This window comes from Pelophylax lessonae, assembly GCF_965119305.1.
Source record: "Pelophylax lessonae genome assembly, chromosome: 13".
Classification (NCBI taxonomy): domain Eukaryota; kingdom Metazoa; phylum Chordata; class Amphibia; order Anura; family Ranidae; genus Pelophylax; species Pelophylax lessonae.
Window position 1 is genome coordinate 41,121,961 of NC_138780.1, and position 11,450 is coordinate 41,133,410.

At 50.2% G+C, this 11,450-nt stretch overlaps 1 protein-coding gene across 1 annotated transcript; it reads right to left on the reverse strand.

Moving 5' to 3' along the window:
* Window positions 1-385: 385 nt before the first annotated feature.
* Window positions 386-1,846, reverse strand: LOC309569827 (uncharacterized protein; the record flags this gene model as incomplete). Its single annotated transcript, XM_082275830.1, has 1 exon — window positions 386-1,846. The coding sequence occupies one exon, from the start codon at window positions 1,844-1,846 to the stop codon at window positions 386-388; it is 1,461 nt and encodes a 486-aa protein (XP_082131956.1).
* Window positions 1,847-11,450: the final 9,604 nt, after the last annotated feature.

Sequence of the window (11,450 nt, forward strand, 5' to 3'; positions counted from 1 at the left end):
AACAAAAGGGTCTCGAAAGGGGAGGAGCACACTGACGGCAACAGGGACAGAATATCAGAAAGAATGGGGAGCGAAACCGGTCGTCGGGAATCAGGAAAACGAGTAGTGCGTCGCCAGCCTTGCAAAACCCGCCGCACCGGAAAATCCTTTGTGATGTCTTCCCAGCCGAGGAGACGGAACCAAAAAGATAAGGCGGACATGGCAGAAGCGACTGTGGAACCCGAAGAACCCCTGTGGAGTAAATGCACGAGGTAAGAAAATAAAGCAAGGCGTCTATCATAATGTGAGGTAAGGAGAAACTCACCTCGGGAAACGGACACCCATTCATCCCAGATCCGGAGATACGACGACCACGTCCGAGGCGAAAGGGATGCCTGTAGAAGGTCTAGCAAACGTCGGAAACGAGGTTCCACAAAAAGGGGGGGCAGGGCAGACCCTCCAGGGACGCAGAAGGAGCCAGGGAGCGGAAGCGATCGAGCTGAAAGCGAGAGAGAGCATCAGCAATATCGTTAGCCATCCCAGGAACATGCTTAGCTCTAAACCATACATTAAACTGCAAACATCTTAGAACCAGAAAACGCAGTAAGGAAACGACAGGAGGAGATCTAGCAGACTGGCGGTTGACCACCTGCACCACACTCATATTATCTGACCAAAAAATGACCTGGCGATTACGCAACTTCTCACCCCACAGCTCGATGGCAACGATAATAGGAAAAAGCTCCAGCAAGGTAAGGTTGCGCAATAAATCCAGTTGGGCCCATGAGGCCGGCCAACGCGCAGCAGACCATTCCCCTTGGAAAAAGGCCCCGAAGCCACAGGAGCCTGCTGCATCCGTGTAAAACTCCAGCTGCGAGTTCGGGACCTCCTCCATCAGCCAACAGGAATGACCGTTATACGTCTGGAGAAACGAGAGCCAAACCTCCAAGTCATCCCGCATGGGCCTGGTAATACGAACATGGTGGTGGGGGGCAGACACACCTTTCATGGCCCATGACAAGCGCCTACAAAAGGCCCTCCCCATGGGGAAAACCCGGCAGGCAAAGACAAGATGGCCCAATAGGGACTGCAAGTGCTTCAACCGGATCTTTTTGGCCCCTTTGGCCAAAGAGATCAGGGAGCGCAGCTTATCCAGTTTGTCGCCCGGCAAGCGAAAGACCATGGCCACCGTGTCAATTTCGATGCCCAGGAAAGACAACACCGTCACAGGGCCCTCCGTTTTGTCAGCCGACAGCGGAATAGAAAACTGCTCGCATGTAGACTGAAAAATAGAAAGGAGCCGCTGGCACTGTCCACTGCCGGCCGGACCAACAAAAAGGAAATCGTCCAAATAATGCAACAGGGAATGCAGACCAGCCGACTGGGCGACCACCCATTCGAGGAAGCTACTGAATAACTCAAAGTAGTAACAGGAAATCGCACAGCCCATGGGGAGGCACATATCGAAAAAGTAACTGTCTCGAAAGTAGCAGCCCAGCAGGTGGAAGCACTCCGGGTGAACAGGAAGAAGGCGGAAGGCGGACTCAACATCCGCTTTGGCCAACAAGGCTGACGGTCCAGCAGACCTCACCAAACAAAGTGCCTTGTCGAAAGAGGCATACTGTACCCTGGATTCCTCTTTATCAATGCCGTCGTTGACCGAGGAGCCCGCAGGATGGGAAAGGTGGTGGATAAGACGGAATTTGCCCGCCTCCTTCTTGGGAACCACACCCAGCGGAGAAACGCGCAGATTGTGAAACGGGGGAAAATCAAACGGGCCCGCCATCCGTCCCAATTCCAGCTCCTTGCGGAGCTTCTCGGCCAGGACAGACTCGAACTGTAAAGCCGATTTCAAGTTCGATGCCATGGTAGGCTCGTCCGAAAATGTAAAGGGAATCCAGAAACCATGGACCAGCCCATCACGCAATATCAAAGCCTCCCTAAGCAGAGGGTAACGGTCTAACCAGGGAAGCATCTCTGACACGTTCACCGGAGTCCTCCGGTTTAGAAACGTCAGGCCTGGCCCCGGGTTTTGCAAGCGGTTGCTTGGTCTTCCTAAAGCACCGGACGGCGGGGTGAGCACCTCCGCAGAACGAGCATTCATGTTTAAAGCGGCACGCGGTGTACCACTTGCAATGGCTTTCATTGAAAAGCCAGCAGACACCTTTCTTTGGGGCAGCCGACGCTCCGTAGGAAGCGCCGGCCGGGGATGGAAAGGACGACAGCCTGTGGGGACACATAAGCAGCAACCACAGGCTCCCATCCTGACAATCAAAACGAAACTCTTTCCGTGCCGCCATCTTTTGGCGAAACTGAGTATCGTAATGGAACCAACACTGGCCCCCATAAACCTTGTAGGCACCCCAAATCAGGTCCAGGTAACAGAACAGGGAAGGACCTAACTCTGGAAAACGTTCGCAAAGCACCCCGGCGTAAGCACAGAAACCCTGCAGCCAGTTCCCGAAAGTGCGGGGAAGCTGTTTGGGTTTGTCACCTTGTACCACAACGTCGACCCGCCGAGATTTATCCACTGTTTCCCGGTCAGGAGGAACCAGCGCTAGAAAATCTACGAATTCGCGACGCCAAATCTTATCCCGCACCTCACCGGGGAGGTGAACACCGGTCGACGAAACCGCCCACAATGGTCCACTCGAAAAAACACCCGGACCAGTAGGTGGGGCGGACACGCCCATGCGAGACAAAACCGATTTGACCGCCGCGAAAATGCGTTCGTCTGGCGGGCCCGATACAGCAGAATCGCTGGACTTACCCCAAACCACCCCACAATCATACTCACTGAGCTGCGGAGGAGGTGCCAGGGCGGGCTGCCCATCACGAGATCCAAATGGCCTGGGTGCCCCATCGGAGGGTGGGGCCGTTAGACGCCCATGACATCCATCATCCATCGGAACCTGACGCTGTAGGGAAAGATCCAGAGGTGAAGGTCCAGCTGGCGGCCCCGGCGGGCCCAGGCGGCGATGAGCTGCAGAGGAGCAGGAGCATTCAGAGTCCGAAGCAGTGGGACCCGGGGCAGGTGCAGCAGGAACCACTGCGCGGGAAGGGTCAGCAGACATGCGGTCATCCCCCGCCCTGCCGGGCGCAGGAGGAGGGTAGACTGGCAGCGCCAGCCCAGCAGGATCATGGGTGGCATGGGACGCTCCCGCCCGGCCGGGCGCAGGGAGATGCGGATGAGCTGTCGCAACAAAGCGACTCGCAGTTGCATGCGACTCCCTTACCTCACCCACCCTGCCGGGTGCAGGGAGAGGTACAGGAGCACTGGTCACTCTGGAACATCCAGATGCATGGTCAGCAGGCGCATCTCCCGCCCTGAAGGGCGCAGGGAGATCAGATGGTATAGACAAATGTGGCAGGAGCACTGTAGAGGGCATAGTATTTAAATCTCCCGCCCTGCAGGGCGCAGGGAGATGTGAGGAGGTGCAATTCCCCGACCAGCCAGCAGGTGGCGCTGTCCGGTCAGCCGAGGAACGCTCCACACAAGCAGAGCAGGTAGAAGAAGCTGGATGCAGCCCGGGGACAGACGATCCCAAGCCAGGCACTTGAGGGGGAGAATGTGCGGCGACCAGAGGGACAGCACCCGCCCAGCAGGGCGCAGGGAGCAGCGCAGAAGAAGGAAGTGGCACAGAGGGAAGCGGAGACAATGGAGGAGGCGGCGCAGACCCGACAGCTGCAGGTACTGGGTCCAGCAGGGGGGGGGACCTAGGCCTTCTGGAGCGGGCAGTGCGAGCAGGGACAGCCCCAGACTGAGGAGGGATTCGCCGGGAAGAACCACGCCGGGTGGATGAGCGGGTGGATGTGCGGGAAGCAGTGCCAGCCCCGGCGGAGCCAGTGGCAACGGGATGCAGAGAGGAGCCCCCCTCCCCGCGGCGAGACCGCGGAGGACTGGGGCTCAAACGGGATGGGGGGCGGGAGCGCCTCCGGGCACCAGAGGCCGTACGCCTCCCCTCGGGGGACACAGGTGGAGGGGCAGTGAGAGGGGGAGACAGTGCAGGGGAAAGGAGGGAAGCCAGCCACTCAGCCTGACCCTGATCCACCAGCTCCCGGACCCTGGATAGCAGGAATGCAGTGTCCATGCTGCAGCTCTTCACCGCGATTCTTCTCAAAAGGACCAGAATTCCTTGGGAAGGTCCTCTTAACTGAGCTCAGGCCCATCCCCATACCCAAGGCTCCGTCCAATCCATTTGATCCATGTATCTTCCTGCTTGGTCCCAACTTCTGGCCATGCCCCCATCAGTCAAGGCTCTCTTTCCCTACAGGGGTCAAGAGGCCTTCATTTACACCGGTGGCCTGCTGGGTGTCATTTTGTAGGGTTCTGGTAATGCTCATCCTGTTCCTCGCACAAAGGAGCAGATACCAGTCCTGCTTATGGGCTGAAGACCTTCTACGGCCCTGTCCAGCTCTCCTAAAGTACCTGCCTGTCTCTTGGAATCTCCTCCATGCTCTTAAGACTGTGCAGGGAGACCCAGCAAACCTTTTGGCAATGGCATGTATTGATGTGCCATCCTGGAGGAGTTGGACTGCCGGCGCAACCTCTATAGGGTCCAGGTAACGCCTCATGCTACCAGTAGTGACATGCAAAACTAGTGAAAAACAGCCAAAAAAGAGAAGTAGGGGGAAAAAATGGCAGTTGCCTCAACCTGTAAAACCATTCCTGTTTTGAAGGTCGTCTCATTGTTGCCCAGCTAGTGCACTTGTTAATTTCATTAGCACCAAAGCAGCTTAAACTGATTAGCAACCTCCTCTGCTACTTAACTGACCAGATCAATATCCCAGGCTTTTAATTGACTTGTTTTTTAATTGACTTCACTACTGCCCAGCGCAACCCATTTAACGTAAAAGTGCTGTGCCGCAACCGTGTGCCTTACACCCAGTTACAGGGCAGTGGTGGGGGATTTTAGGGGTTGAAAAATTTGTTTGAGTAAGGTGGTTTTATGTTGTCTTCTCACCTGTTGTACTGCCTGTGTGATACCCTCTGAAGAGCAACAGGCAGTGGATCGCTTTTCAGAGGGCACCAATAGTGTAAATGAGGGCTGAGTGTAACGGGAGCCTGTAATTATAGAAATAATGAAGCTATTCAGAGTCTCTTGTCCTGATTCTGCTTCTCCTGGCTGACAATCCACTGTATGTTTATTCCATCTCAGCAAGCCACTAGTAGGGATGAGTGAATGCGCTTGGGTCCAAATCCCGAGGTATTCATACCGTATTGGACAGAGCAGTCAGCAGGAAGGTTCACATTACTGCTGACTCTTGGTCCAGCAGGCATGGACAGGGGTGTTACATTTCCTTCACGGCGCACTGGGTATCTCTGCTAGCAGCTGGGAAGGATGCAGGACAGGGTTCAGTATTACAGCTTGTTTTGCCACCACGCCTCCAAAAATCGGGTGCTGGTTCTGCCACATCTGGCTACCTCATCTCCTCTTCTTCTTCCTCCATGCCCTCTTGTGGTGGTGCAGCGTTTCTTGACCAGATACCTGGGCTTACAAGATCTCCTGAGGCAGGCCAGAAAAGTCTGTGACCATTTCTGGCGTTCATACAATGCCAGGGCTCGCTTATCTGACATTCAACAGGAATTCAACCTGCCCGCCAACCGCCTCATTTGTGACATGCCCTCCAGGTGGAACTCAACATTGGCAATGCTGCAGTGGCTGCACATGCAGCAGAGGGCCGTCAATGAGTACCTGTGTGAGTATGGAACAAGGACAGGGTCAGGGGAGCTTGGCTTTTTTTTCGCCACGCCAGTGGCTTTTTGATAAAGAATGCATGCACGGTCCTGTCACAATTTGAGGAGGCCACAAAAATGGTGAGCCGGGACAATGCATGCATCAGTGACACTATCCCTCTAGTCCAGGAGTTCCCAAACTGTGGGTCGGGACCTGCATTTAAGTGGGTCGCGCTGAGCAAGAAATCACTGAAAGCGGGCCCTCTTAAATTGTGCTGTGCGATCCCGCGCAAATTACAGCAAGCCAGAGAAGTCAAATCGCGATGAATTACGGAGGCTGGTCTGCATTTCCCGCGAGGAGGATACTTGCATCAGTGAGTATGTATGTGGGCTGTTATGTAGGATATGTTCATGGGGTGCAGAGCCAGCGCCTCGGTTCTGCTGGCGGCAGCGGTGGTGGCTAGACTGGTGGCGGGATTCTCTCAGCTATAGGGTAGAGAAGGCAGCTTCGGTGTCATAGAAGGACCAGGTGGCCCGGCAGTGTCAGGAGTTCAAGGCAGCTTTTGTGACCCCAGTAGAGGATCTGAAGGAGAAGAGCCAGGACACCAAGACCAGCATAGAGCTCCTCATCATGGAGACTCTGGGTGAGGTGTGCTGGGCCCTGGAGAGGGCAAACGGGCTTCACCTTCACTGTGGACCACTGGGAGAGGAAGAGGGGTGAGTGCCATATAGCCTGCTGATCACTGTCCTGGGTTGGTTGATTTGTGTACTGTCTATGAGGGTGCTGATTACTTACAACTCCGCTTTTATGCCACACATGGCACAGGTTTCTGACTTCTCACTTAGAACATCTGGCAAGTGTATTCAATAATAATTTGAAATGTAGTAAATGGATATTTTTAATTTAACATCCCCCTCCCTTTAAAATATGCATTATTATTATTATTAATATTTGCATTTATATAGCGCCAACAAATTTTGTAGCGCTTTACAATATTCAATTACAAGCAAGTGAGTCCCAAAAAATAACTGTATTCAGAAGTGGGTCTCAGCCCAAAAAAGTTTGGGAAGCCCTGCTCTAGTCTACCTGCTGGAGCACAGCGGGAGGAAGAGGAGGACTTCCTTTCCTCACAAGGCCCCCTTTATACAGATACCATGCCTGCAGGGGCACAAAACACACAGGAGGAAGAGGAGGAGGAGGATTGTGGCAGCATGGATGTAGAGGATAGCATACAGCAGTCTTCAAGGGATGGTTTTGATTCCCCAGAAACCCCAGGAGTTGTACGTGGTTGGGGAGAGGTTGCTCCTGACAATGTCATCCATAGTGACCCAGAGGACTCAGAAGCTCATGAGTCCAACTTACGTTGCATGCACTCCCTGATTCTGAAAAGCCTGCGAAAGGACCTGATAATTTGTGCTATCAAGGAGAGGGATACATACTGGTTGGCAACTCTTCATTCTGCCTTTGCAGAGGGAGCGGAGGATAAAACATCTTGAGGAGGCCTTGAAAAAAAATTTGTGTAACACCTTTCCAGACACTGGAAGGTTAACATTCTCTGGACGTGTTTCTGAGGCATTGTTCAGCCAAATGAGGAGCGGTGGAGAAGATGGCCAGCTGACCGATGCCTTCAAACGGTTCTTTAGTCCTCAGCACCACCCAGGGTTGTTAGGTTTAAGCAACAATCGGCAGCGTTTCCATCATATGGTGCATGATTATCTAGGGGGAAGAGCAGACTTGGAGACCTTTCCAAGTGAGCATCCACTGGGTTACTGGGTCTTGAGGATGAACCACTGGCCAGAACTTGCTCAATATGCAATGGAACTACTGGCCTGTTCTGCTTCCAGCGTGCTTTCTGAACGGACGTTCAGTGCTGCTGGAGGTTTTGTGATGGACAAAAGAATGCGTCTGTCCACAGACTCTGTTGATCAGCTGACTTTTATCAAAATGAATCAGTCCTGGATCAACAGCAACTATCAAGCCCCTGATGCTGATGTAACTGATTGAATTTGCTAGGGGGTCTGCCATCCCTTAAAGACTGCATATGCTGCCTATCCTATTCCTCGACCTTGATTCTGCTAGCTTCCAACAATGTTTTTGGTTTAGGTCACCACCAACCCCCGAGTCTAATTTTTCTGCACTTGTATGACAGGTGCATACAATTTACATTTCGTATGTCATTTTAAACAGCAGGCCCTGTCCCCAGCAAGAGTAACTGTGAGGGGTTATGGTGTTCAGGCACCGCCAACACCAAAGGCCCAATTTCATTTTCTGTTCCTGCCGATACTAACCTTCCAGGTTCCCATCACTCCAGCAGGTTTGCATAGCCGACGCCCAACCTTGGACAGGTCAGATGACAGCACAGCACCCCCACTAGATCACTGATAAGAACACATTCAACACTTGATCTTTGCCAATTTCAAATTGGTATGGAATTTTTACCAGCAGGGCCTGTTCCTGCACCCAGCAAGAGTAACTGTGAGGGGTTACGGTGTTCAAGCACCACCAACAGCAAAGGCCCAATTTTTGCCACCTGTATGACAAGTACATGCGATTTCAAATTTGTATGCAATTTTTAGCAGCAGGGCCCGTTCCTGCACCTGGCAAGAGTAACTGCGAGTGGTTACAGTGTTCAGGCACTGCCAACAAACAAGGCCCAATTTTTCTGCACCTTTATGACAAGAACATGCGATTTGAAATTTGTATGTATGTTTGTATGTGACATTTTTTCCTTTAGAAATGTCAGTATTGCTGCAGCAGGCTACATTCAACGTAGAGATGCACTACTTTACAGGCACATTAAAGGGACCCCCCAGGCACGATATTTAAAGGAATTTTTCATTTTTATTGTTTCACTTTAGGCAACATTAAAATCAGTAAATCGCTGCTCCTTTAAAAACATTAGTTTTTAAAATTAATTTTTGCATTGCTACATGTTCCCCAGGTCAGTACCCGGATCCCCATACACCTTTTTGGGCAATAACTTGTATTTAAGCCTTCAAAATTAGGACTTTTGATTTTTGACGTTCGATTCCCATAGACTTCAATGGAGTTAGATTGTTTGAACAAACTTTTCCCCTGTTCGCTGTGTTCTGGTGCGAACCGAACAGGGGGGTGTTCGGCTCATCACTACCTACTAGTCCTGAGCCCTGTACAGGAGGACTACCTATTACCCCCCCCCCTCCTCCCCTTTATTGCCGGCCCTGAGTTTTCTGGGACTTGTAGTTCTAGATACAGATTTAATATAGATATAGTATGCTGGGACTAAAGAAATGGGCGCTTGGGTCCCCAATCTCTCCCTGCCATTGCAAAAGCCACCTTGTTGCTTTCACAGGCCCCACCCCCCCCCCCCCCCATGTATCCTGGGATTAGCTTGCCTATCTGTGGGACTAACATAGTGGATCCCGCTGGGTAGGGTAGGGAGCTGAGCACTCACATCTGCTCTCCTCTCCTCCCCTCCTTGTTGCTGACCAAAACAGCAATGTGTTTGACGTCCACCTCTTGGTGACCCTGGCCAAAAAGTTTGGGAAAGAATCGAATGCAATGCGATCTGCATTGCATTACATTGAATGAATGTCAGGTGAGACGTCCAGGGTCTTTTGGCCCCTGGATATCTCAATAAAGAGAACCTGTCACCCAAAAAATCATCACATAGAGACATAGTGTACTGTTTGTCCACTATGTAATGAGAAAAAAAAGGGGCAAAGTAAAAACTTTTTTTTTAAATAGTAAAAAATTTAAGTTACACCCAATTTAATAAAATTCCCCCACATTTTTTTGAGGCCCCCCCACTTCCACATATAAGCACGTACAAATGTAAATGCTTGTGTCGGGGCGACTATGTATGAAGACATCAACTACAACACATGTTACATATTGCTGTGCACACCAGAGTGAGAGCAATAATTCCAGCACAAGACCTTCTCCATAACACTAAACTGATGACCTATAGGGGGCTTTTAAAGTGTCACCTATGGAAAAAATAGGGTACTGAAGTTTGTCACCATTTCACGGGTGGATGCAAATTTAAGATTTGACATGCTGGGTATCTATTTACTCAGGGCAGCCTCGTCTTTTATATTTTACCCAAAAAATGGTTCATTTTTTTGCATTTGGTTGCCCTAAATTTAACTTTAGTGTATTTTTTAATTAACTTTTGTGGTAATATTGTGCGACATAAAAAATTGGCACTACCACTATTTTATTCTCTAGAGTAAGGTTTCTCAACCAGGGTCCTGTGGAACCCTAGGGTTCCTCCTGAGGTTGCTCGGGGTTCCTTGAGCAATGAGCAATGTCTGCCTCTCAGATAATTTTCCAATGACACCATTGTTCCTTTTAGCTATCTGTAAGGGGGTAATTCTTCCCAATGATGACAAGAGTAAGGAGCATTCTTCCCACTGACTGTCACACTAATGTGTCATGAGTTCTAGACTCTTAATTTTTAGCACGGGTTCCCTGAGACCAGTTATTTATTATAAGGGTTCCTCAGTATCGAAAAGGTTGAGAAAGGCTGCTCTAGGGTGTCTGCTTTCAGAAAATATATCATGTTTTAGGGGGGTTTATGTAATCTTTTAGGGTTAAAATTATTTTTTAAGCATGTATGCAAAAGAAATGCAAAACCGGTTCTGGCATTGAAAGGGTTAAAGCTTTGGGATGGATCCATAAAGAAAGAGATAGTCAGGCAGAATCCAATCATTAAATATCAGAAGTTTATTGTCCATAAAGCTTAATGACCACTAAGCCACAACAACGATACAAGTCATAAGAAGCTGAATAAGCACATTCATTAACCACTTGCCGACCGGTCACGTTGACTGTACTGCAGCAATGTGGCTCGTTCCCGTACAGCGATGTAGACTTACGTAGCTGGACTCCTCCCCTTGTGGGCGGAGCGCACGCGCCGCCGGAGGCTCGCTCCCGCTGTATTCAGTCACAGCGGGAGTCGGGCCAGGGGAGGAGCGGCGGCGATCACCGCTGCTCTTCCCTGATCGTCGGGGAATCGAGTCTGGAGATCCGCCCGATTGTGTAAACAAAGCGGGCGGACCTCCTAAGTGACAGGCAGGGTCAGATCGCAGGTTCAGCATAGCTGAACCTGCGATCTGTCCCTGTGTCACTCAGTCACCTCCCCCCACACACGTTAGTAAGCACCAGGCATACATTAACCCCTCCCTCTCCATTAAATTAACCCCTTCCCTGCCAGTGTCATTTTTACAGTAACAGTGCATATGTATAGCACCGATTACTGTAGTAATGTCACTGGTACCCCCAAAAGTGTCAAAACTTACTTTCAGTCAAGGGTCCGATCTGTCCGCCGCAATGTCGCAGTCCCGCAAAAAAAAAAATTGCAGATCGCCGCCATTACTCGTTAAAATAAAAAAAAACACCAAAAATACAGAAATCTTTCCCTTAGTTAGTAAACTCAATAACTTTTGCGCGAACCAATCAAAATACGCTTATTGTGATTTTTTTTTACCAAACATAGGTAGCAGAAAACAAATTGGCCAAAAATTTAAAAAAAAAATTAGATTTTTACATTTTTTTTTGGGGGGGGGGGGGGAATTTCATATAAAAAAAATGTGAAAAATATCGTTATTTTTTCAAAATTTATGCTTTTTTTTTGTTTATAGCGCAATAAGTAAAAATCGCACAGGTGATTAAATACCACCAAAAGAAAGCTCAGTTTGTGGGAAAAAAAGGACGTAAATTTAGTTTGGGTACGGCATTGCACGACCGCGCAATTGTCAGGTAAATTTGCACAGTGCTGAATCGCAAAAAGTGGCCTGGACGTAAGACAGC